The sequence below is a fragment of the Papaver somniferum genome, chromosome 3 (assembly GCF_003573695.1).
Source record: "Papaver somniferum cultivar HN1 chromosome 3, ASM357369v1, whole genome shotgun sequence".
NCBI classification, from domain to species: Eukaryota; Viridiplantae; Streptophyta; class Magnoliopsida; order Ranunculales; family Papaveraceae; genus Papaver; species Papaver somniferum.
The window spans coordinates 213,321,598-213,348,828 of record NC_039360.1 but is presented as its reverse complement, the minus strand read 5'-3'; the positions used below and the strand labels follow the sequence as shown (position 1 = coordinate 213,348,828).

The 27,231-nt window shown below is 37.4% G+C and overlaps 2 protein-coding genes across 6 annotated transcripts; both read left to right on the top strand.

Moving 5' to 3' along the window:
- Window positions 1–1,897: 1,897 nt before the first annotated feature.
- Window positions 1,898–11,057, top strand: LOC113358599 (uncharacterized protein slr1919-like). 5 transcript variants are annotated; one of them, XM_026602200.1, is made up of 14 exons: window positions 1,899–2,187; window positions 2,808–2,937; window positions 3,439–3,685; window positions 4,242–4,283; window positions 4,537–4,608; window positions 4,742–4,877; window positions 5,019–5,176; window positions 5,837–5,921; window positions 6,435–6,637; window positions 7,748–7,909; window positions 8,425–8,574; window positions 8,873–9,133; window positions 9,453–9,713; window positions 10,082–11,057. In XM_026602200.1, exons 1-14 carry the CDS (start codon window positions 2,094–2,096, stop codon window positions 10,343–10,345), a joined length of 2,265 nt encoding a protein of 754 aa, XP_026457985.1. In that variant the 5' UTR covers window positions 1,899–2,093; the 3' UTR covers window positions 10,346–11,057. The 5 variants fall into 5 exon arrangements, with proteins under 5 accessions (XP_026457987.1, XP_026457985.1, XP_026457989.1 ...); XM_026602204.1 differs by lacking the exon at window positions 10,082–11,057 and adding an exon at window positions 9,900–10,061 and having other exon boundaries at window positions 1,900–2,187; XM_026602201.1 differs by having other exon boundaries at window positions 1,901–2,187; window positions 10,085–11,056.
- A 990-nt stretch (window positions 11,058–12,047) lies between these two features.
- LOC113358598 (probable protein phosphatase 2C 59) lies at window positions 12,048–18,871 on the top strand. Its single transcript, XM_026602199.1, has 9 exons — window positions 12,048–12,295; window positions 12,605–12,843; window positions 14,970–15,097; window positions 15,326–15,424; window positions 15,529–15,687; window positions 16,722–16,808; window positions 16,908–16,999; window positions 17,670–17,744; window positions 18,162–18,871. Exons 2-9 carry the CDS (start codon window positions 12,767–12,769, stop codon window positions 18,498–18,500), a joined length of 1,056 nt encoding a protein of 351 aa, XP_026457984.1. The 5' UTR covers window positions 12,048–12,295; window positions 12,605–12,766; the 3' UTR covers window positions 18,501–18,871.
- Window positions 18,872–27,231: the final 8,360 nt, after the last annotated feature.

Genomic DNA, 27,231 nt, shown 5'->3' with positions numbered 1-27,231 from the left:
TCCAACGAGCATGTCGACTAGTCAAAAATATAAAAAATTGTCATATTAAGTGAAACAATACCGTGACGAACAAATCACTCCATATCAACATAAGTCAATTTTCTAACATAATATGACACTTGAAGAACAAAATAAAGTAATTGATTGAGTTTATGACATCAATTATAATCTCATTAGCTTGACAAATTAATTGACGTTTTTTTCGTTTAAAAATGATGAAATATAAAGAAGGAGAAAGGACATGATCATTAGGATGATGAAGAAGGAGACATAAATGAATAAGGTAACTTTGTATTTGTCCCCAGTTTATTTAAAATGTTGTCTTTAGACTGTATTTTATTGAAATTTTGGTTTAGTTTCGTCTTTAATAGATTTTAACAGCTCTGTTAAAGGATATGCTTTATTGACTTATCTAGAGATATGCTTTAACAACTCATCAAGATGATATTATTATTCTAAACAGATAGGCGATACGACCTAGGTATTGAATTTTAGGTCTCATAAGATAGAATGGTAAATACAACGAGTAAATTGGATAAATCAGTTTTCACCTACCTTTGTTGATGAAGCTCTTGCAAATGTCTTCGCTTGTTTTTCAGTCTTTGAAAGCATTTCAGTTATATCTGATATTCAACAACGATATCATAATCCTAGTTTGAGAATCCTTATATCCCACTATTATGATTAGGAACAAAATTTATTTACAAAATTCATATTCAAGGAGATGAATTACAATGGCCTTTGACTAAGAGTAAGTGTTATTCTGTTAAATCAACTTATGACAAACTTTCTTTAGAAACTGATATAATCCAGAACAGTTCTATCTTTACTTTCATCTGGAATCTCAAGTGCCCTCCAAAAATTGGATTCTTTTTATGGTTGATTGCTCTTGATAAACTCCCTACTAAAGATATGTTAAGAAGAAGAGGTGTGGAAGTTCCAGAAAGTTGTTTATTCTGCAACAACATTGAGACAAGTTCCCATCTTCTACTGCATTGTCCTTTTGCCCGTGAAGTTTGGAATTCCATTATCAATAAGCTGCATTGGTTCTACTGTGTTCACAGGGATATTATTACTTCTCTACAATCTTGGTTTCTTTCTCAACATAATGTAGCTAGTATGGCTGTTTGGAATTTGGTGCATGTTGCTATTTCTGAAGATTGTGGAAGGAGAGAATTGCCAGGGATTTCACTGACAAAAGAAGTAATGTTGCAGGTGTGGTAAACAAAGTAATTTTTTTGCCTGTTCACTTGGGCTCTAGCAATCAAGGACTTTGATTCTGTAAACTCTTCAACTGTCAGGTCTGATTGGTGTAGTCTAGATTGAACTGCTAGATTGACCAAAAAGTGTTGCAAGTCAAGAAAAAATGTGGGGAAAAAGTTAACACTACTTCTGGATACTTCTCTCTCCTAGCAACTGCTCGCAGTTCAACTAGCAGCGAGATTGAAACAGTGAATGATTCATCGCTCAAAAAGTGATACAAACGCTGAACCAAACATCATTATATAGTGGTCCCAGATGACGTGGTCTTCTAATCTAGCTGCTAGATTAGCCATCCCATAAGACTTAGGAGGTTGCCCTAGCTGACGTGGATTGCCAATCTAGCTGCTAGATTAGAAGACCATAAGACTTAACCTAACATCTATTTTAACCCTATGTAGGTTGGTAGTCTATTACCATCCTTTTTTCTTTTCTCAGTAACTTTTTTCTTGTATAGGGTGATATAGCCTTTGTACCTATTTTCTTTTGATCAATAAACTTTTCTTTACCGACGAGTTTTTTTGTTTTTTTTTATATACCTCGATTAATTTGGGTAAACCGGATCCGACGAGTTATAACATGCTGTAGGGCCAAACTAAAACCAGCAAAATTCGCAGTTACTCACTGTACATGCAATTCCCTGGTGTAGTCTACTTCGTGGCACAGCGTTTTCTCCCTTTTCCGCAACGTGTCCTTCTCTCCAAACCACGGCAGAATCAGAACCCGAGAAGTAAATAACAGTATAACACTCCATCTCTCTCCCCTTCTCTTCCAGACGGAACGAGTCATTTAAATTCACTAACTCAGTCGTCAGTCACTCGCTGACTCGCCCTATGAAGAATGTCTTAACGAGCAACAGTTTCAATAAACGGCGGATGGTTTCTCTTCTTACACGCCGGCATTATTCACTCGGGACTCTCTCCTCAGGTATATCAAAACCCTCAAATTTAGAGTAAAATTTTGTTACAAATTGGAGAAGCATTCATCATACACTGCGATTCATCAAATTGGAGAAGAATTTTTGTTTGTTTAATTGTTGTGTTTATTCCACTTTTTGTTTTAGTGTTTGATTGGCTGAACTTCTTTATGATTTCTTAGGGTTACAGTGACTTAGAAATTTCTAAGCATTGTAAACGGCAAGATGCTGATTATAGTATTATACTTCTGAGGGAAAAGGTAGAGCTGCTTAGTACATTTGAATGTGAGTCCAGGGGAAGGTGTAATTATGGGGTTGTAATTGGAAAATATATAAGATTATGAATGGTCCGGTGCCAGAACTGCCTCTAAATATCGTGTTTATGTTTATTTATTAGTTCCTAATGGTTCCATCTAAATCTCGATGATGAAATATATAATGCATATCACTGCATCAATTGAAGAATTAAAGAGTACGTTTGAAGTTAGTAAACATCCAAATACTCGCGAAACATATAAGATTCTCAAATGTTATATTATTTGTCGCATGCATCTGCATCTTTTCTGACTAAATATACTTATGAAACTTGATAAGTAAATATAGTTCTATCCTGTCGTTTGTTCTTTTGCAGCTTTACAACATGATAAAGCATCTAACACAGTTTTGTCGAATACTACTTACATGATTGGTTTGAGACGTATTCATTTTGGAGGACGAAGAAGTTCTGGTTTGTTCTCAGTGTACTCACTGCAACATCACTTGTAAGTGAATTGTATTTTCGTTCTTAAATTTGTTAAGTTAGACTACATTATTTTGGTTCATTCTTTGGAAGCATTCCATAGCCATATATTTACTGGTACTACCAGACTTAAAACCTTCAAAAGTCTGTGAATCTGATAGTTAACGAGGCGACTTCTATTTTGTATGTTCCCCTTTCCACTTCTAGCTAAAGCACATTAACATTAATTTGTTTAAGTAGTCGCCCATGTTTGCGGGTAATTGATCCACTTTTATAAAGAACACTAAATCGTTTTTGTCATCACTGTGACTGAATTCATTGAATTTTCTTTTAAACCTGTTTGTAATTGATGTTTTCCACGACCAAGCACATGAAATCAGCCGTCAGAAAATGAATAAATCCATGATGAGCTAGATGATTTCATGAAAACCAAAATGTGACTAGGGAAGAGCTTATACTAAATGGTATGTTTGCTCTTATCGGTTCAGTATCTTTTATGCTGAGCCTTGTAGTTCATTTGCAGTTACTCAACTGGTTTTACTAGCGTACATGGCGAAAGGCCATCTGCAGAATATGCAAAGTTACGAAAGGAGTCTTTGGAGAGTGAATTTGGTCACGCGCTTGGAAATTATAGCTCCAGAAACCTTTCAGCTTATTACCGTTTTGGGCCATTCCTGGCTTTGTATAGAGCAGCCGTTATCTCATTTCAGTTGACAAAATTAACTGTATGGCACTTTTTTCTTCAAGACATTCGTAGCCGAGCTATTAAGGTATTAGTATTATTTTTTCTTCTTCTTTTTTTTCAATACATACTTTCTGGTGCTCGTCAGCTTTTAACTGAATGCTGCATTTCTGTGGCCCAAGTCAGTGGGCATCGCGTCAGTGATGATGTGATTGTTATCTTGGTACATGAAACATCAAATTTGTTGTTTGCTTTCTAGTGCAAAAGATGCAAAAATTACTGTGAATATTTAAGACCTCAAATGAGGAGGCTAGGCAACTATATGAGTGTTTTGCAGTGTGGAATGCGTACTCAAATGCTAATAATTTTATTTTTTAATGTTATAAACTGTCCTTGGATAACATTTTAAAACTTGATTTGCACTGTGAAGTCACTATAAGGGAAGGTATGTTGTTGTAAATTCGTATGAAGAGGTCTACTTACATCACTTCCATGGTTGTCTATAGAGGCATGCTCAATCCTAGATATCCATTCCGATTGCAATTTACAAAGAAGAGTTAAAAAGCAATGATACAGATGTTTGAAACCTTTAGGCAATTTTTTGTTGGTCTTATCTTGCTCTGACTGCGTTCAGTTCTTTGCAGTTCAGGGAGACTCTAATCCGTTTGGGGCCTTTCTATGTGAAGGCAAGTTTCTTTCACATTTGACTCATATAGCTGTTTTAATCCGACCGATTTGATTTTTATGTTCTTTGACTGGATTGCTAAACAAACATTATTTCGTTCCATATTGGATTATGGATTAGTTAGAGTTACATCCTGTTTACATATTCTGCTTAATCCTTTTCTCCTAATTTATGATCAACACTATGCTCCTTTTAGATAATGTTATTATGATTTCTCCCCTGGATGAGTAAGAGTGTTCGCTTCGAATTTACAGCTTGGGCAGGCTTTGAGCACGCGGCCAGATATACTACCTTCTGTTTACTGTCAAGAACTAGCCAAGCTACAGGTATATTAGTTTCATTCTCCTGTTTGACAGGTTTAATTGAAGGTCATTATTTGCATGGCCATTTTCTTCGATTTTTGTTGGGAAATCTTGTAATTGGAAATTCAAAGTTTTCTGTTTTGATTGGCATTTGTAGGATCAAATACCTCCCTTTCCAACACATCTGGCATACAAGTCTATCGAAGCTCAATTGGGAGCTCCACTATCAAAGATATTTGCGGACATAGGTTCTGAACCCCTCGCAGCAGCATCCCTAGGGCAGGTCTATAAAGGTTAGATGGTTTTATTATGTGCAAGTGGGCTTTTATCCTTCAGATGATGTTGATGCTTCTTATACAATATGAAGTGTTTTCTTAAGGATGCAAATATATTGTTCATCTTATTGACATGTTTTCATGTTTAATATTTTGCAGCCCATCTGCACTCTGGGGAACTTGTGGCTGTTAAAGTCCAGAGACCTGGCATGTCACTCTCGTTGACACTTGATGCCCTATTATTTCATATGATTGGAGGCCAGCTGAAGAGATTTGCAAATGCCCGGAAAGATCTTTTGGTAGCAGTCAATGAGATGGTGAGCTATGACTTCTTGTTGTTTCTGAGATGCCAAGGATGCTCAGTTCACAGTCGATGAAGTGATTTCCGCATGTTCTTTGAAATTTTTTCAACGTTGCTGAACTTTAATTTCAATTCCTTATTTTTATGTTACTACTTGTAACAACCTCAAGTAATCAGCTCTCAGATAGGAGATATTCTTTGGTAATCTGTCTTCATCCTACGACAGATGGGGAAATTTCTAAGTGAAAAATGATGCGTTAATTATTATAGGCGTTCTCCATTGTAGAGCACCAGGGTGCCACTTTATGAATTCTAGGAGATCTAAGTAAAGCTTAACATGATTTGATAATCTCACGGGTTATTTGTTGGCAATCTCCTCTTCTCTCTGGATAAGCTATTAGGAATGTTACAACGCATGCTCTCACTAGAGTTTAGTTACATAAGACTTGATAGAGCAAATAGGCTGTCTAGTGTTTGGGTCACGGCGGAAGAAGCAGAAGAGGTTGTGTAAGATGGCATTTGAACTTCAACCAGAACATTCATTGATCTTTTTCAACATGCTAAGTTTGTGAATGAGTTATTTGTTTTATTTTGTTTCATTTATCTACCTTTATTTTGTGTGACCATTGTCAAGCGACATGCTGATCATATTTACAGGGTTTACGTGAATGGGCAGGTCCGGCACATGTTTGAAGAGATTGATTACATCCTTGAGGGACAAAATGCTGAACGCTTTGCTTCTTTGTATGGCTCATACCCAGGTAATGTCTTTAATCTTGTCATTTTCCTCAGGGCAACATGTAATTTCAATATTATGTTCCAAGCTTATATCAAAAAAAAGAGCCAACTTATCTTGCATCTTGACTCTATCCAGTTGGTTGCTTGTTAGTCATACATAGGTTATCTAAAGGGAGTGATAAATATCACCCGGGTGCTGTGGGGAAGATTCATTTAGCTTAATCCCCACAATGCTCACTGGTTGGAACAAACTTATAGAAAGAGCAAACTTATCTTCCACCTTCGCTCTATCCAGTTGGTTGTTAGTTGGTCATGCTTAGGTTATTTAAAGGGATTGAATTATTGATAAACATTACCTGGGTGCTGTAGGGAAGATTCATTTAGTTTGATCCCCACAATACTCGCTATGGTTTTATCATCTTAGCTGCTTGGTCATAAGTACGAAATATGGATTTCATGATGGGTGTTTTCATTTATGTGTACTGTTTCTCGAGTCTTAGATATGAAACTTAGCACAAGCATGTGTTGATTGATAGGCCACAACCAGAATAGTCAAGAAAGAACATCAGCTGCTGATGTTGCAGGGAAAAAGAATATAACCTATATTAAGGTTCCAAAAATATATTGGAACCTCACGAGAAAGGCTGTACTAACGATGGAATGGATTGATGGGATCAAGCTTACAGATGCAGACCGCTTGAGCAAAGCCTCGTTGAACAGGAAGGAACTTATTGACCAGGTAGGTATTGATTTTTGAGTTAGTGTCTTACATTGTTGCTGACAAGGATAAATTTATTGCTTAAATGAGAAAGGAAATTGAAGCATCAACTGTTGAAACCAATATACTGATAACAACCAATGAAGCTTGAGCCATAGTTCAAATCCTGTTCTGATTATCATTTTAATCAGTGGCTTTGCCCGCAGTTTCATTACTTTATTAGCCTAGAAACATGGTTCACTCAATGAATCGCTGGATGATTCTCTCAGTCCAACTCACAATTTTACATATAATTAGTGGGATACCAGTTTTGAGGTAGTAAGCTCCAAAACATTTTCGGCTTTTCCTAGTTTGATCTTATATCCATTTCCATTTCCTAGTGCATCTGAACTAAAGTAGTTTCCTACCGCCCGTTTCTTGTATTTCTGCCCGAGAAACTCATAATTCTTTCCACATATACTTATGTATAAAAAACTGAGAGAGATATCTTTTTTTGTCTCTTACATAACCTAGCTTTCTGTGCCTGTCGGAGCCAAACTTTGACTGGTGAAACGAGCCACTCATGCAACCCCAAACTAGCAAGGGGTCTAAGCCTATCAATTTTTTTTTTTTTTTGGTATAAGTAAAAGGTTGTCCTCATGTAGACTGTGTATTCACCTTCATATGGAAATTATGCTGTGCTACAAATTACTGAACTTCGTATGTTTATGTTTCAAAAAAGGAAAAAAAACCTTTTTCTATACTGAAACCTAAACTGGTCATGCCATGATGGTCAAATCCGTCAAGCCTACACGTTCTAGATCGGAATTGTTTGTGGTACATCACAACGTAAAACAGTAACCAACTTGTCCAATGCACAATACCTAATCATGCATGCTCTAAATTTCCTATTCGTGATTTAATTCCAGTTAATATTAGTATTTCCATGATCATAATAATAATATTTTAAAAAGTAATAATAATAAAAAAGAAATAACAAACAAATAAATAAATAAATAATAATAATCTTTATTTTTTGGAGCGCAGTTTGTTGTAGGCTTCCAACCAAGTTCTTCTTCTATTTGCCTTATTAATAATAGTAAATTTTTTTTTTATATATATTATATTATTGATTTCTGTTTGGTTTAACAGGGGCTTCATTGCTCATTGAGGCAGTTGCTTGAGGTGGGGTTTTTCCATGCTGATCCCCATCCCGGAAATCTAGTTGCTACGAAAGACGGTAACCTTGCATACTTTGATTTTGGTATGATGGGAGATATTCCTCGCCATTATCAAATTGGCCTTATACAAGTGGTAAGCGTTCTGTTGTTTTGAGCACTTGCTTTATTTTGCATATTACTGAAACCAGAAATAGCTGTACTAGATAAGGTACACCCTGCATTCATTGTTATTATTATTTTCTTTTTGTAGCGATCCATTAACCATGTTATCGCGTACCCAATGTGTGGTTCATAGTTCACAAATGCTTCTATAGCACGTCTTGAAGGTTCATAGTTCACAAAATGGCCACCGGTGAGATCCGACTGCCAATATCAGGTGTCACAATTAGCACCAAAGTTGAGTCCCCAAAAACAGCGAATTTGTGCACAGGTACTTTGGATAGGACCATATTTACAGGTTTTTCTATCATACAGAACTGTAGACGCCAAAAATTAGCAGTTGTTGAACCCAAAAGAAACTATCAGCGTCACATGTCACATGCCTTGTTTACGTATGCACAAATGACTCGTCATATGTACTATTTTGGGCTTTTTTCCATCTGTCTCAGTGTGGTTTTGTAATTGGTTGTAACTTCTCACATCTTTCAGCTTGTACACTATGTTAACCGTGATTCTCTGGGCTTAGCAAACGACTTCCTTTCTCTGGGATTTATACCTGAAGGGGTTGATATACAGGCAGTTGCAGATGCGTTAAAAGCATCTTTTGGCGACGGAACCCGGCAATCTCAAGATTTCCAGGTTGGCTATATTCGTCGATTTTTATTTGACATATAGAATTCAAAATGTGTATTTTCATATCACTCACACCAAGATTAAAGATAAGTGGTGAACATAACAGAAGGAAGTAACTTCAATATGTTCAGATGTTGGTACTGCTCTTATGTTATAATTCAAAGAAGGTTCTGAATTGATTAGCAAACAACAAGTAGAAGCTTAATTTTGTAGAAGTCAATTTACACGAGTGATATTTTCAGTAGATTCAAAGGTTGAAGTAGAAAATGACCAAGTTCTGATCAGTTTTGGTATTTGATTCCAGGGTATAATGAACCAACTATATGAAGTTATGTACGAATTCAACTTTTGTCTTCCTCCAGACTATGCACTGGTAATAAGAGCTTTAGGATCACTTGAAGGGACTGCGAAAGCACTGGATCCTGAATTCAAAGTTGTGGAGAGTGCATATCCTTTCGTTATTGGAAGACTTCTTGCAGATCCTCATCCTGATATGAGGAAAATATTGATGCAGCTACTTATTCGTAATGATGGCTCCGTTAGGTGGAATCGGCTTGAACGCCTGGTAGATCATCTCTTTCCTGTTTTATTGCTATCATATGCTATTAGTTAGAGTTTTCTACTGGCTATTGGTTAGAATGTTATACTGTAAAATCTGGGCAGATCACATATCATAGCCATTTGATTTAACAAATTCTTCGAATGGAAGGAGTTGAGAGGTAAAGTGAAAGTTCTTGATCTTTCACTGTACCACCATTTGATTTGCCACTACATCTACCAACTCTCTTCCAACCTTGCTCATTTGCAATTTTATTCAGTTCTATCACAGTAAGGAACCAGAGATGTTTGTTGGAAATTATATTTCTCTCTATATTCTGCTTCAGGTTGTTGCAATCTCTGAGCAAGCTACTGGATCAGCCGAGGAACCTCTTGATAACCCTGCTTCTGGATGGAAATTCTTTGACATGCGTTCTGTTGTTGCTGCGACCGAAGATCTTTTTCATTTCATTCTGTCAGAGAAGGGTTGGAGGGTGAGGGTTTTTCTAGTTCAGGACATTATTAAAGCAGCTGATCTCTTTCTTCAAGATGAAGTTCTTCCACGTGTCTTGAACGAGAAATTTCAAAAGAAAGATCCACTAAATGAGGTAATTTGCATTAAAAAGAACAAAAAATATTTGTATGGTCCCCTGCAGTCATTTCTTGTTATCTTGGGGCTCGTAGAGTATTTTGCATCGATATTATTTCTTAACTCAAGTTTAGCATGTTTTAACATTTATATCTGATTTGATAGCCGCATAATACATGATATTACTCTTGCATACTCTGTACAGGGGAGGTTGATAAAAAGGGCCTAGTTTTCGAGACAGTTGTTCCTTCACCTCATGGAACAGTGTTTAATGAAATCACTATTTAATAAAACTGTCAATGCCCGAGCCGATGGGTTACCATTACATCTTTGAGGGTGCTACTTTTGCCTGTTTATAATTTTCTGATTACTGATGGATTTTATCAGCAGGGACCCACTGCAAGTGATAGGCTGAATAACGGGTTCCAATCACTTTATCGAGCAGTAAAGGCTGCCCCAGAAGTGTGGGCAGCCATGATTATACGCCTGGCGGCAAAACCTGAGATTCATCGGTTCAATATAGAGATTATCGGTGCTTTGGTGAAGCATTCTAATAAAGAGCTCCCGGAAGCTCTTTTTCTTTGTATTTCCAAGTATCTACATAAGTTGGAGCAAGAGAAGTACAGGTCCGATGATTTTGAACATCGGTAAACATCAGGTGGTTAAATTTTGTCCAATGTTTATATAGTGTCGGGGCTGATTGGATATTTAGCCTCCTGGGAAACGCACATAAAACTTCGAAGCAGAAGAGTTGGGGATATGGGGTCATGCAGGGGTTTATAGGGGCTCCTGGGGCTTCTGAGGTATACCCCGAGGTTGGGGTTTTCTTTTATACTGTGTAACTTCCATGGGTGGCCGTCATACCTGATCGTCTCAGCAGCACATTATCTACGATATGGGAGAAGTTCTATTGCGAAGAAGAGTACATATACTGGTCAGATTCGTCGATTTTTAGCATTTCTGAATTTATTTTTATGTAAATGAGGTTCCTAAGAAATTTGTATTGGACCTCGTGCATTATACGCAGTAACAATCAGATAGGGAAAGTTTTCCTCCTTTTTGTTACTTTACTCTTAGTTGGTTCCCAAAGTGGTGCTTAAACAGGAATACTCAATCTTATGGGTTAAACCTTGCAGTAATGTATATCTGTAGAAGTATGATATATTAGTCAAAATAACTGTGCAGATAGGGAGGCGTGTATGTAATGGTGAAGCTTCTTGGGAAGCTTTATATGATTTTGTCTTGTTCAGCAGATTAAAGTTGGAACCCTGATGTCTTTCTGTTCACAATTGAAAAGCTGATTCAAATGTACCAAAGATCATCCCACTGGGGCATGCTTTACTTGTTCTGAAGGATAAACTCAGTTGATGTTCTGCAGATATCTGTTGTGGCCTTAAATCTGTGATTCTACAAACTTTTGTAGTTATTTTTTTTAACTGCAAGTGGGCAAGAACATTTGCATCCGTAAGCAGCTAAGAATGGGACTGAGGTGTCAGGTATGAACTACTTTCCTGAAGCGAGAAATTCTGGGATGATTGTCCTATGAGAACATGAGTTGCTTAATCACCCGTCTTATCACACAATCCAATTACCAGTCTTGAAAACATTACCGTATTAGATACTATTCTATTATTGTCTACTCCATTGACAATAATTTCCACTAAAGCTGAGGTTGAACCACACTACATTCAAGTTCCAAACAGTTTTATACCCACAGCTTTGTGTACTAATTATTGATTGATTTTGATCAGCAGACAACTAGGAAAATTGTTCGCTGTATCTACATCAAGATCTTACCACACGGCATAAACCGCGTCCTGCAAGTAATGTACGTATGTCAGTAATGTCTGCAAATGGCGTGGGAATTGGGGAGTCGAATGGCAAACTTGTTCGACTCCATTGGGCATAAGTTGTCCTCTGCTGGACTACTGTCCCACGAGATTGTCTTTTCCAATTCTTGGACACTCTCCATAAAACGCCTCATATAACTAATCTGACAGATGTTGTTCTCAACAGGTCACCGGTGTGTGACTGTATGAATATCTCTCCTCTAGTCTCCACAAGTAGAGGCTAGATCAGGCCTCTATTCACCCTCCCTGATAAGAAGCTGTAGAAACCAGGAATAGAATCTTTCTGGTTTTTTTAGTTAGGGAATTCAGGGTCCCACAAGTAGTATTTGCATGAATCACACGTGTACGGTAAACAAACAAATGAGAAAATATCGGTTATGTTCCTATGCATGTCGGCTTGACCAGGTCGTATACTCAAGTAGCTCACGTTAATTTCCACGTATACCCATCACGAATATTTTTAAAAAATTATTCGTACGAATTTTCTCTCTCTCTCTCTAAAACAAAACGAAACGAAACGAAATTCTCGAAATTCTTTCTCTCTCTCTAGAAAGAAAAAAGAAAAAACTCTCACCAAACCAAACCGCCCCTTCTCTTCCTGGTTTTCATTTCATTTCATTTTCTCTCCCTCGCTCTCAAAATCTCTGTCTCTCTTTGTTTCTTTTCCTCTCTATAATCGTCGTAAATACCTTTTTTCAGCTTAATAATTCAATCTCTCATGGCATTTCTCTATCGTTCCACTCTCTTTCAGGTGATCCGTTTCTCCTTCTCTTCTGGCTCGTTTTATTTATCTTTTGAGCTGATGTTGTGATTGTTTTGATCTGATTCAATCAAATTTTCAAAATCTTGATAGCAATTTGATTATGAAATTTTTGAACCTACAGATCTTACATTGCTCTGGATTTTTGTAATATTTGTGTTTCAGTTCGTTCCAGCTCCTGATTTTTGTAATCATTTGTGTTTTTGTGAAATTGATTTAGTTTTTATGAGTTTCTGTGTGATTGGATGAATTCTGGAACTGAATTAGAATCTTATTATTATATTTGTTTTGTTTTTGCAGGTTTTTAGGGTTACATAAACATGGAGATGATGATGCGGCGATTATAAGGGATCTGTAGTAGATTAAAATTTGAATAGAATATTATAGGTGGTTATCTTTCAACACAAATAAATACATATGTTTGTGTCTTTTTAGGAATTTAGTTTAGACTCGTTCAAGATCATGGGCTACCTGAATTCCGTTTTATCTACCAGCGGAAATCAGGTTGATGATGCTCCTGTAAGTGGCGGGGGTCTCAGGTAAAATAATTATTACTCAACTAGTTTCTTTAATTCTTCATCCAGATTTGTATGTGTGTATTTGTGTTTGCATGCATTTATTGTGGTGGTTATAACTGTGATCTTTGCCTTGCATGTAATGCTGTGTTTCCTTACCTGCAATCATGTTTGCATGTGATAATTATGATGTCTAGTTCATGTGGATGGGTTTTTTAATTGATATTGTGGGTAGGTGTATCAGTAATTGATGAGATCTACAACAAGAGTGGATGTTGAACTAGGTTAACAATATTTAACTAGATTGCCGTTATCATCATTTAGGATGATCTTGATTCTTAGTGAGGCGAGATTTCCAAATACGTGGGACTCACTGTTAGGATTCCCTGCTATTTGTTTCAGAGTATGTTGCGTGGTTTGGGTTTTAATTGGGTATTTTACGCACTTGGATGTGTTTCCCTGGCAAATTTGTCGTATTTGAAACGACATTTTTTGCGGGCGACAAAGGAATCCTTTTCATTATCTTTAGTTTTGGATAAGCTGAATGGAAATCATTATGGTCGTTAAGGTAGTTGTGGAACTGCAGACTAGAAAAAGCTAAGAGATTTAAGCGCCATTGACAGAATGATTAACTTATTTGCAACATCGTATTATGATTTTGTATTAAAATATTGAACTGCATGGCAGTCTTAGTTTGGTTGCACAATCTATAACTATAAGTTTCCTAGACTCTTAGCATATATGGCTGAAGAACTTCCCAGTTCTTTCCACGTTACGACAAAATACACATGCATATTTGAACTTAATAACAACTAGAATAAAAAATGGCAAAAATGGTCGAACAATAATAATAACCAACCAGGTTTCTTTGCTATAACTGAAGTCAGTTAGCATACTAGGAAGTCAGTTAGGTTTCTTGCTAGGATGATGATTTTCGCATTTTGAGATGCATGAGTGTTACATGCACAACTTCTATTCCAAAGAAATTTAGAAGAGTGTTCTTTTTTTGTAGTGGAGGACTTTGTAGTTAGTGGGATAGGAATAGATCCATTCAACCGACCCTGAAACATTAAAGATCTATCTTTCTTAGTGTCAATGATATATCATTAAACAAAAGCATAAATTAAAAACACCAAATTAGTGAACTTCCGAACCTCTTTCATCCATAATCATGACATGTTAAGACAATAAATAGCGGAATAAATGGATCAGATAAACTTGAGGTTGAATATAGAATATTTTACCTCGAGAAATCTTTTTAATGGTAAGAGAATCTTGTTAAAGCATGCACGTTCTTTTAAATTTTAATGCTAAGATATAAGAGGTAGCCTAAGGGACCTGTTTGGAGTCTTCAGTAATCGCTCCCTTGATAAGCTGGTATACTTTGTATGATTGATGCGTATGATATGGATGGGCAGGTAAGTTTGATGAAACACAACAGAAGCATTCCTTCAGTTAAACAGACAGAAGCACATATTCCAGCTTAAACTTGTAAATTTCTAGGCAAACTTGTAGGAACAAAAGATATAACACCATCACCTTGTATGGCTCTTTTCATTCGTCTAGTGAGTCTCATCTCTGTAACCTGCAGGGTGAAGCAATGCAGAGAGTGAAAGAAGTAGTATTGTACTCACTGTCACTGACACTTGGTAATTAAGTCCAACTTCCATTAGATTGGTGAGTCTCTGCTAGTTCATGAGTTTACATGGGTTTTGTTGATCTTATGCGTCCTGCTGCCCCGCCAAAGACTAAGCTGTGGCATGTCAAGGTGCTTTGTGTAATATTTTCCAAATCACTTTCAGCGGAACAGCGTCTATTCTGTCCTTTAGTTGTTTGCCTTATTTTTACCACTGGTTGTTCCATAACTGTTTACAAATAGAATATTTCCTGTTATTTTATTGATGGGAAGTTGAAAGAACTGGATACAAATCATATAAAACTGTAATTGCATTTCAGTTTGTATTGTCAGTATTTCATAAATAAGACAAAAGACTGAAAGGTACTTCATATCCTGTAGTTGATCAGAATGCAAAGCTGACCTGGTAGTGTGATTTGTACATTCTCTTCATTTTTTTCCGAGAGATACGATAGAAATTTCTTTTGGCACATATGTTTACGATATTAAGCAGGTGTATATCTCTTGTGAACAGTCAGAATGGAAAGTTCAGCTATGGATATGCAAGCTCTCCTGGAAAAAGGTCGTCAATGGAAGATTTCTATGAGACCAGAATTGATGGAGTCGATGGAGAAATAGTTGGTCTTTTCGGCGTCTTTGATGGTAGGAAGTAAATTCCTTCCTAAAATAAGCTACTGTAGGCTGGGTAAATTGTTTCACAGAATATGACAAAATTTTACCCCTATGCTGTTGTTCTTTTCACTTTTATGATTACAACTTGACTGGATAACTATTAAATAGAGCTGAGGTGTATCATTATCTTTGTAGCTTGGAGCATGCCCTTGGGTAATGCGGATCGCTTCTACGTTGTCTGACTTGTGGTTATTTCAGGTCATGGGGGTGCCCGGGCAGCAGAGTATGTTAAACAAAACCTTTTCAGTAATTTGATCAGTCATCCGAAGTTCATCTCTGATACGAAATCAGCTATAGGTGCTTGTCTTGTTCCCATTTGAAGATTCTCTTAGTTGCTTGATTTTCTGTGTGCTTACTGTTTATTACATACTGCTTATATAATATGTAACTTGCCTTTGCAGCGGATGCATATAGCCATACAGACTCAGAGTTTTTGAAATCAGAGAATACTCAAAATAGAGATGCTGGCTCAACAGCTTCCACAGCAATTCTTGTTGGCGACCGTTTGCTAGTTGCAAATGTGGGAGATTCCAGAGCTGTTATCTGCAGGGGTGGAAATGGTAAGTCTTGGGATTTGTCCTGTAGTATGCTAAAAAAATATTCTTGTCTAGCTACTTTACTTGATACCTGCTAATAAATTTCTGCAATCATATGGGTTTTCTGAATCTGTAGAAGCCTTTGCATTATCCTGGTATACCTTGTAGCCTTCTTCCGCAGCAACCCAGATTTTCCATATCTAAATAGTTTGCCTTTTGCATCTGTAGTTAATCTTGTCTGATTTATGTTGGTTCAGTAGGGGTATGAAGTGTAGTTACTGTATTCTTGTTAATCTGATACGTAGGCTATCCTATGATCACTATGCCTAAATGGTTGAGAATCTTTTGTCTAGTTAAAATTCTATGATGATGTAGCTTTTAATATTGTGATTCCTCAAATTGTTAGTTCTGTCTGATCAGGCATATCATTAGTCGTCTCTGTAATTTTATCTGATTTCACATTCAAGTTCGGGTCTTTAGATGCAAGTAGTTATTGTAGACAGTTATTATTCTGCATGGATAATGCCGAAGCAAACACAGAAAGAAGGAAAGGCATTCTGGTTTCCTGTTTACTGAGGGTCAGTATTTTGGAATGCTGACCGAGATAGTGGTAGTAGCAGTAGGTTGTAATTCATCTAGATGACAGCTGAGATAGGATTGTAGGGTCAGTATTAGAAAACATTTTTCTTTATACATCTATATTTGCATGTCAAACATTCCGTATTCGGGTGACATACTAATATGATGAAAATCCCGTGGCAGAAGGTATACTAAGTTTTCGATCAACTTTAAGGTTTTTGATAATAAATCTTTGTTGTCTGTTTATACTACCAAATTATATATACATATATTGAGCAAAGTGGCAATTTCTAGTATTTGAGGTGGTGGTGACACACTTCACCTGAAGGCTGAAACGTTAAATTGTTTTGGAGTATTATGTCGTCTGTTGATTAGCCTATCTACCATTATAAAAACACCAAAAGCTGCTGCACAATAAGATAAGTTGTTACATTTCTCCTGCGTTTCTGATATGCAAATCGTTTTGTAATTTTGTGCAGCTATAGCTGTTTCACGAGATCACAAGCCAGACCAAACTGATGAGCGGCAACGCATTGAGGATGCTGGAGGTTTTGTAATGTGGGCAGGTAATATTCTCATTTTTCTAGTTGACTTTCTTGTGGCTATTTCTATATCTAATGCATTCTGTCATGGTGCCGTAAATTAATCAAACATTTGTTGCTCAGGAACCTGGAGAGTTGGTGGTGTGCTTGCTGTTTCCCGTGCCTTCGGCGATAGGCTCTTGAAGCAGTATGTTGTTGCAGATCCCGAAATTCAGGTTGGGAATCTTATTAGCATTGAAATAAGTTACATATGTCTGTAGGACTTATATCAAATTATTGTCAGTAGAATTTTCATGAATGGATCCAGTTTCCTAGGCATTTAAAATTTGTCGAGCTAACAAAAAGTATCGTATATCAAATATTCAGTGGAGCTTCGTGAATGTTTCGGTGCACTAATGTGCTAAAATTCAACTTTGAAGACACAACAGCTTTGATATAGAACTTCTTATAAAAACTGTGAAATGGTTATTAATCACATTGCAGTGGCATAGAATAAGTTGATGAGTAGATAGTTTAGACATTGTATGCTTAAAACGTAGAGACCCTGTGAAACTTCAGAACCTTAAATTGAACCACCTTGCAGCTCTACTCGTTGCTAGTTGTGTTTTGAAAGTCAGAAGATAGCTGTACCGACAATGTGTTATTTAATTTTGTTTCTCTTATTTTAACCTTTGTATATGATGCCCTTAAATGTTCGATACCCAGTCATCCACAGTATAACGTAATCTAGAGAGTAGATTTACAAGAAATTGGAACATTTTCTTCGTGAAAACTGAGAAGCATAACTTTGTCGCTCAGGGAGTAAAGATTTTTTATTTTATTGTGCGTGATCTTTAAGATACTTCCTTCTGCGGCTGATTATCTATTGTTTATCCTAAATTGCAGGAAGAAGTCGTTGATAGTTCTCTGGAGTTTCTTATCCTGGCCAGTGATGGACTCTGGGATGTTGTCACCAATGAGGTTTTTGATCTATCTCTTGCCCAAGTTTTATTACTCTTTACCTAGAAAAGGATGCATATCCTAGCAGTAGTATCATATATTGTTTCTGATTGAATACTCATCAAGTTAGAGATTTGGAAAATGACCTTTGACAGTATTATTGCCCACGTCTTTTTGCAACTGATGATTCTAGTCCCATTTAGCGTTCTTTATTGTAAGTCATCCGAGTCTTGTCGAAGAACTGTTACACTAATGTCTAATACAAAATCTTGGTGCAGAATTCTTTTTGGCACAATTAATCTAAACTTCTACTGCAGCAAAGAGTCAGGATTTTTTGTATGTAGGGTGTTATAGGACATGTCTAAGTATCTGCCCTTGCATTATTTATTTATTTATATTTTTTTGTAATTTGGATTTTCTGGGATGTGCATCTTGCAGGAGGCTGTTTCCATGACCAAACCCATTGAGGATCCGGAGCAGGCTGCAAGGAGACTGATGCAAGAAGCATATCAGAGAGGCAGTGCAGATAACATTACTTGTGTGGTTGTACGTTTCTTGGACACAGCCAACCAGGATCATCAAGGTGGGCCTAAGAAAACTCATTTAGTTAACGTCAGCCAAGGTGGGGCTAGCAATAGTAATCCAGGTGGTACCAGTCAAAGTTATAAAGGTGGAGCAAGCCATGGACAAGGTGGGGCCAACAAAGGTCATCAAGGCGGCAGTGCGTCCTCTCGGTCCTCAGGAGCAGCTAATAACAGCAGCAGCAGTTCTGGGTGAAGCAGCATCCTGTGGTTTAGGAAGAAAAAACGGCTCAAGGATCTAAGTCCTAATGCTGGCAAAAGAAATTATACCCTCTGTCTCTTAGGGCTGTGAAGTGGTTTTGTCTCGTATTTTCAGTCTACTTCCTTAGTATGTTCCGTCTGCTTCCTTAGTATGGAACTTGTATCTAAATCCTCTATAGCTGAAGCTCCCTGTCGTTGTCGTTCCTTTCTCTCTACATGGACCTGTGAAGACTTAAAATGTTCTCTCTCTTTTTTCTTTTCTTTTTATGGATAATGTCGATGTTGTAGTGTTAAATGGGTTCTATTTTAGGTGTACTGTTATTGTTTCAATAATAATAAATCAGAAATATGGTCTCTCTCAGGGTATGATGTTTTTGAGCAATTACAATGGGAAGGTCTTGGAATGTGTATGGATGGGCTTACAAGGGAAAGAAAAACATCCCTTGAAAATGATCATCTGTTTGTGACTCTCTCTGCTCATGATCTAATATTTGTGACAGAAGTTTCTATAACCGAGTCTATCTGGTCACTCGTGGAACACTTGAATGTATAATGTCTTGAATCTTTACCAAACCAAGGGATTGCTAAACCTCGCGTTTTTAGGGGCCACCCAAAAGGATTTAGGGGCCATCAATTTACACCCAGCCAAAGACTCTAGTTAAGGGGTACCCTATATGATATTGAAGTTACATAAATGCCCTTCTGGTAAAACTGTATAAAAACCAAATCAAAAAGAATTCTACTCATTTCAATTCTTCTTCCAGTTTCATATTATCTTCCGATTGTGGAAGAAAAAAAAGCTTTCCCTCGTTCTTGTGTTCAACCGAAACATCGCCGCGAATCGTAAAATCAAAACATCGTCGATTCGTTTATAAAACAATGGATAAGGAAAATGAAACCCATAGACCTAGAACCAAAAACGTTGCTCGGGGTATCGATCCAAAGATTGAGATTTTAGCAAGAAATAAAGAAATTGTTGCTGCAAATGAAGAAGAACGTGAAGAACGCGAAGAAGTACCCGTCGATGTAGTCGGTGGTTGCGATTTCGATAGTCAAACACTTCGTCAACTTCAAATGGCCCCAATTAGGTAAGAATCTATCATTTTTGGGGTTTATTTCGCTTTAATTCGACAAATCGAGAAAAAAAATTCAAGGGTTTTCGGTTATTTATCCAGATTCGGGCGATATTCATGCTTATTTACTTCCGAATGTAGTCGTGTTCTTCATTTCTCAAGAACATCGACAGTATTCGGGAGAAATATTTGATGGTTATCGGCCGAATATTGTTGGCCATATCTTCCTGGATACAAACTGGTAATAATCGGTAGTTTAATGAATTTTTTGGCTCCCGAATATATTTAAGTAGACACACAGTATTCGGAAGTACACTCACTACCGAATATATATATATATATATATTGAAAAAATCTCAAAATTTCTGATATAGGAAAAATCCCATTTTGGGGCCAGTATTTATTCGGAAGACAATATAATGTTTTATACCTCCGATTGTGTAGGATAAAATTTTAGAGTTTCTGAACTCCAGTCGACGAATATTCGGTTGTAAACATGTTTAGTTATATTCCGATTGTTTTTTATTCGGGAAAAATATGTGTCTTGTTACTTCCGAATTTGTTTAGTTCGGGTTATAGTTTTGTACTTTTTCTTCCGATTGTGTAGGATGAAAAATTTAGAGCTTCTGAACTCCAATTGATGCATATTCGGTTGTAAATATGTTTAGTTAGCTTTCGATTGTTTTGTATTCGGGAACAATATGTGTCCTTTTATGTCCGAATGTGTACATTCGGGTTATATTTCCATACTTTGTCTTCCGATTGTATAGTTTGTAAATATTGTTCATTTCTTTGTTGTTTAGACAAAGTCGAGAAAGGAGGAAGAAAGTGACAGCTAGTGCTAGGAGGGAAAGGAGTGCCAAAGATAATTCAAGTGCTCAACAAAGCTTACAAGAACAAAGCAGTCAACAAGGAGTGCAACCAAGTGCTGAACAAAGTGTAGAACAACAAGGCAGTGAACAAGGGGTGCAACCAAATGTTGAACAAGCCGCTCAACAAAGTGCAGAACCAACTGCTCCACAAGTTACACCCCACCATGAAATTGAACCAGTTGATCCAGTGCCAAGAGTAGAAGAAGAAGGACAACCAAGTGGTACCCAAAAAGCCAAAAAAGGAAAAGATGGTGTAAGGAAGGATATTGCTAAGAAAGCATCACATCTTGTCCCTCAGCACTTGAAGAAGAAGGGTATTCCAGCAGGCACAATCCTTGGGCTACCGGCGGATGGAGGAAAATTTCTATTTGGATACAAAGACTCATGGGCCAGAGAAATATACGAAACCGAGGTAATAAAATTACTATTTTTTATTAATGTATTGTCTATGTGTTATATCGTAATATTTGTATTATGGATTTTTTTATGTACTTTAATAGGATCATCAAGATGCGGCCCGTCTACTCAAACCTACCGCCGCACCAACAAAAATGCTTGCGTGGCCTTTATCCGGCGAATGTGAAAGGTTCAAGTCAATTGTTGCCAACTCGGGGTTAGCTAATGCCGCCGAGAATTCATTGTTGGAACATGATCGTGTGGCCATATCGACGTTCGTGGAGAGAACGTATCCTGAGACCGATACTTTCCATATGCCGTTTGGGGAGATGACGATTACTCCGGATGATGTTGTGCAGATTCTTAACCTTCCCGACCAAGGCACATCTGTGAAGTTTAACTACACAAAGCAGCTAAGTTGGGCACAACTTTATGCTCTAACTAAAAAGTGCTTAGGTTGGGATGAAGAGACAACAACAACAGAGTTTAGGAGGCATGCAAGTTAAAGAACAAGACAGATCAACATTACAGCTTTGATGAATATGTTCCGAGGCACCTTGGAGAAGGAAAAGAATGGAACGTTAACTGATGAGCAAGTGAACCACGCTGCCAGCGCATATCTCCTTTATGTATTGGGATGTGTCATATTCCCCAATACTTCTGGCAACCGGATCGACGCCAACCTTATACAACTTTTGGATCCTCTCCATGAAGTCGGTAACTATTCTTGGGGCACGGCATGCCTAGCATTCTTGATGGAAGAGTTGAGAAAGGCTTCGAGGCTAGGAACCTACCAAATTGCCGGGAACGTGGCTCTATTGCAGGTTTTTTCTTTAACTCTATAACTCACTTTATAGTTATTCGATAGACAATACATATGATGCATATTCATAACTCCAAATGACGCATATTCGGTAGGAAATGATCCATCTCTTTTTCTGAATGTTGGTTATTCGGTGGCTAGGTACTTATTTTGTTTTCCGATTATATATAATCGGAAATATTCTTTTGATATTAGAACCGAATATACAGGCCAGAAAAACTATAGGTTACTGAACTCCAAATAACGCATATTCGGTAGGAAATGATCCATCTCTTTTTCCGAATGTTGGTTATTCGGTGGCTAGGTACTTAGTTTTCTTTCCGATTATATATAATCGGAAATATTCTTTTGATATTACTACCGAATATACAGGCCAGAAAAACTATAGGTTACTGAACTCCAAATGACGCATATTCGTTAGGAAATGATCCATATCTATTTCCGAATGTTGGGTATTCGGTGGATAGGTACTCAGTTTTATTTCCGATTATATATAATCGGAAATAATGTTTGGAAATTACTACCGAATATACACAATCTATTTACTAAAACTTGGTTTCTTATGTATATAGGCATGGATCTATGACCACTTCGCTACCCTGAAGTTGGCCGGAGAGAACCCGGGGTGGTGCAAAGGTACTCCTAGAGGAAAAAAGTATATATTTGAAGACAACCGTTCTAGGACAAAAGAGCAGCAGTTTATTCGCATGAGGGAGATTTTGGACCAATTGAAGGCCTCAGACGTATGCTTTGATCCATACAAGGAAGATCGAGCCAGTGGACATATAAGTGTTCGGTCGGACTTGTCCCTTTATTTTGGACCATTGTGGCACCCCACAGGATATGTGATGTATAACCCCTCTAGGGTGATGCGACAACACGGGTATATACAACATCAACCTGTGGAGAAAATGGGGGATTACTACAAATTGGAGTTGGAGTTGTGCTCTTCTAGTGGTGATAATCTCACGATTGTTCACACAGGCCCACCTACTGTTCTTGATAACTGGGATAAGAGAAATGACTTCATTATCGACACTGGTAGACGAACCACCCGAGGTGATGAAAATTCTCCAGACTATATGAGTTGGTTTAACAACGTATCACATCCTTTGGTTATCCGTGAAATCAAATCCAACACTACTGCGGCGGGTTCAAGTTATAATTGTATCATCAAAGACAAACCAGCTGGTTATGATAGACTGGTGCGTGTTCTTATATTTTTGTTCATTTTATATTATTCCTATAAATCTTAGGTAATTACCGTTTGATGTTATGTCATTACGTATAAAAAACAGGTGAATAGGTTCAAGCGTGTTTCCAAAATGTTAACCGCATGCCTGAAGAGCGGAGATCCCATGCCAGCTGAGAAGATCAAAGAGGCTAGAGATCTAATTGATAATATGGATAACGAAGATTATGATGCCCAGTTTGGGGAGAAAGTCACGAAGAGGCATCCGCCCAAGGTGGAAGAATCAAAGACGGGTAAAAGAACTCGAGCTTCATCGAGCGCTGAAGGTGCTCCAACTGAAGGTGCTCAAACCCGTGGTCGTGCAGGACTGGGAGGTAGTCACGGTCGTAAAGTAAAGAAGAGCATATAAATAACAATGATTTGTGTTGTACATTCGGAAGTTTGGGTAACTAAGTTTACTTCCGATTATTTCAAGTTCAAAATTTGAAAAGTATCAGTTTTTCCCAAATTCTGATTTTTGGGCCATCGTACATTCAGGACTTTACAAAAAAAAATTATCCTCCGAATATTACAAGTTCAAAACAAACCATGTCATGGCTCTAGGTGGTTCCAAGGGCCAATATAGAAGGTTAGACAACCCATATTCGGAAGTTTGGGTAACTAAGTTTACTTCCGATTATTTCAAGTTCAAAATTTGAAAAGTATCAGTTTTTCCCAAATTCTGGTTTTTTGTCCATCGTACATTCGGGACTTTACAAAAAAAAATTATCCTCCGAATATTACAAGTTCAAAACAAACCATGCCATGGCTCTAGGTGGTTCCAAAGGCCAATATAGAAGGTTAGACAACCCATATTCGGAATTTTGGGTAACTAAGTTTACTTCCGATTATTTCAAGTTCAAAATTTGAAAAGTATCAGTTTTTTCCAAATTCTGATTTTTGGGCCATCGTACATTCGGGACTTTACAAAAAAATATTATCCTCCGAATATTACTAGTTCAAAACAAACCATGCCATGGCTCAAGCTGTTTCCAAGGACCAATATAGAAGGTTAGACAACCCATATTCGGAAGTTTGGGTAACTAAGTTTACTTCCGATTATTTCAAGTTCAAAATTTGAAAAGTATCAGTTTTTTCCAAATTGTGATTTTTGGGTCATCGTACATTCGGGACTTTACAAAAAAAATTTATCCTCCGAATATTAAAAGTTCAAAACAAACCATGCCATGGCTCTAGGTGGTTCCAAGGGCCAATATAGAAGGTTAGACAACCCATATTCGGAAGTTTGGGTAACTAAGTTTACTTCCGATTATTTCAAGTTCAAAATTTGAAAAGTATCAGTTTTTCCCAAATTCTGATTTTTGGGCCATCGTACATTCGGGACTTTACAAAAAACAATTATCCTCCGAATATTACAAGTTCAAACAAACCATTCCATGGCTCTAGGTGGTTCCAAGGGACAATATAGAAGGTTAGACAACCCATATTCGTAAGTTTGGGTAACTAAGTTTACTTCCGATTATTTCAAGTTCAAAATTTGAAAAATATCAGTTTTTCCCAAATTCTGATTTTTGGACCATTGTACATTCGGGACTTTACAAAAAAAAATTTATCCTCCGAATATTACAAGTTCAAAACAAACCATGCCATGGCTCTAGGTGGTTCCAAGGGCCAATATAGAAGGTTAGACAACCCATATTCGGAAGTTTGGGTAACTAAGTTTACTTCCAATTATTTCAAGTTCAAAATTTGAAAAGTATCAGTTTTTCCCAAATTCTGATTTTTGGGCCATCGTACATTCGGGACTTTACAAAAAAAATTTATCCTCCGAATATTACAAGTTCAAAACAAACCATGCCATGGCTCTAGGTGGTTCCAAGGGCCAATATAGAAGGTTAGACAACCCATATTCGGAATTTTGGGTAACTAAGTTTACTTCCGATTATTTCAAGTTCAAAATTTGAAAAGTATCAGTTTTTCCCAAATTCTGATTTTCGGGCCATCGTACATTCGGGACTTTACAAAAAAAAATTATCCTCCGAATATTACAAGTTCAAAACAAACCATGCCATGGCTCTAGGTGGTTCCAAGGGCCAATATAGAAGGTTAGACAACCCATATTCAGAGGGAATACGTGTATCGTTAGCAACCAATTGTAGTGCATCATTGATTCGAAACCTCAACGACCATATTTTCAGAAACCTCAACGACCATATTTTCAAAAATTAGAGCCGTTGGAACTCTAATCTATATAAGGAGGGTAACCCCTCTCGATTATTATTGAGTAAAAAATCAGAATGAAAAACCTTTTCAATGGCAAGTCCATCATCAATCGACAACATACTTCGAAGATGCAAGCGAACAACTACATCAATTGCAGCAATGGAAGAAGAAATACAAAAAAGAAACAAACAACCCAAAAAAATTAAACCATCGTTAGTGGAAACGAAGGAGGAGGAAGAGGAAATCAAGGCTAAGAAGCGAGGTGAAGAACAATTCCATCATAGAGAAAGATTAAAACAAGTTGAGGAAGAGACCGAATGGATAAAAAATTATTACATTGTGAAAGATCGACCCAAAGAACAGCAGGACGATCGTATATTTTGGATTAACGTTTCATTGGGTCCTTTTGTTGGTAAGTACAAGAAGCCATGCCACAATTATGAACCATCCCATGTTTCTTCAAGGGTGCACCATGTTATAAAATTGTGCACCGAGTACAACCGTATTCTTGCTAGGCACGGAGACGACAGGTTTGCGGCACAAGATGCTTATTCCAAGTGGAGAGGAGAGTCGTTTCTACATTTCGAAGCCGCGTTGATTGTTGCATCTCGGACTGGGAAAAAAGAATAACATGTGATGTTTGAGTGCTCTAAATTCAAATTTTTAATATTAATCGGCGGTTTGATAAAATATGGAATTCCCGAATATGATTAATCGGATTGAAGTGTTATAATACTGTTGTTCCGATTTCATAGTTCCAAAAAAAATTATAGCCGTGCCTCGAAATACCCACCAAATCGGTAGATAGATATTTAAGAGTTCTACCGATTATAATATTCAGAATCAAAACGTATATTATTACCAATCGATTATAATATTCGGAATCAAAACGTGTATCAAAGAGCCCGATTCCTACATTCGGGAGACAACATTGCATTTTTTGCGACCGATTAAATCATATATCTTCACAAAAAAGTTTCCAAAAAACTTGTACAAATTACATGTTCGAAAAAAACGATCAAACATCGTCATCATCCGAGGGGATCAATTCGAGTAACTCAGCGGGAAAGTTGTTGTCCATAACGCGATCCCAATCAACCATGTTGGACTCATATTGTTTCACCCAATCCTTGCAATGGTTCATCGGGAAGTAATCGTGCCACTTACTCAACGGAGGTAACGACAATCTTTCTTTACTCTTAAACCGATAAAATGCATTTCATTCACAAATGCCATTACGATTCTTCTATCTTTAACCGACTCGTCGCAAGCCGTTCTTGTGGGTGCAAACGTCATGCTAAGTCCATACATAGGAGGAACAAAGAAATGTACCACGCAATTCAAAACGTCCGCTAGGAGATATCCAAATTTAGGCATTGTCATCCAATACTTGGATCCGATTGTCTTCAATCCCTTTCGGCACTTCACACGCGCAACTAAGTCTTTGAACTCTTGTTCTTTGTCGTATCTATCTCCTCGCCTCATCTCCATATAAAAACCCTTGTCCTTCACTAGTTGTACCGCCATCTTATTTCTTAAATATTGGCATTGGGTGACATCTTCGATATCCGCCTCTCTAAAGTAACCCATTTGTTCCGTAGCAACGTGAAACCCACAATTTCCATCCCCATCAACCTCGTCGGTCGACAAAACAAATGGAATGATAAGTGGAGGGAGTTGTTCCAAATACTCTTTGTATATTGTATATGTGGATCGATTTGGTCTTCCATTAAGATCTCTAGGGCAACGAAGAGTACCTTTGTCCTCTTTTATAGTAAGAATTTCCATTGGTTGGGTTTGTTGCGAGGCGTTCATTTGCTCAACAACTTCTTCGACAACATTGGGTTGACTTACTTGAGAAGGCTCTGTAGAGATCTTTGGCCTTACTTGTCGGGTGGTTGGTCCACTTTGATCATTTCTTGGACGACCTCTTTTCTTAGGTTCCGGCTCATCTTCAAATTCGCTTCCGAATCGTGCCTAGACAATATTCTTTTATTAGACAAATACTCCTTCAACTCTTTTCTTTGGATGGTCCTCGACACTTCGGTGTTCGGCCTACCGGTGTTCTTTTGCTTAATAGGTTCATCAACCTCCCTTAAACAAGGGTGAAGGGCTTCCTCCAAATTATGCATCAATATTTGCTTTTT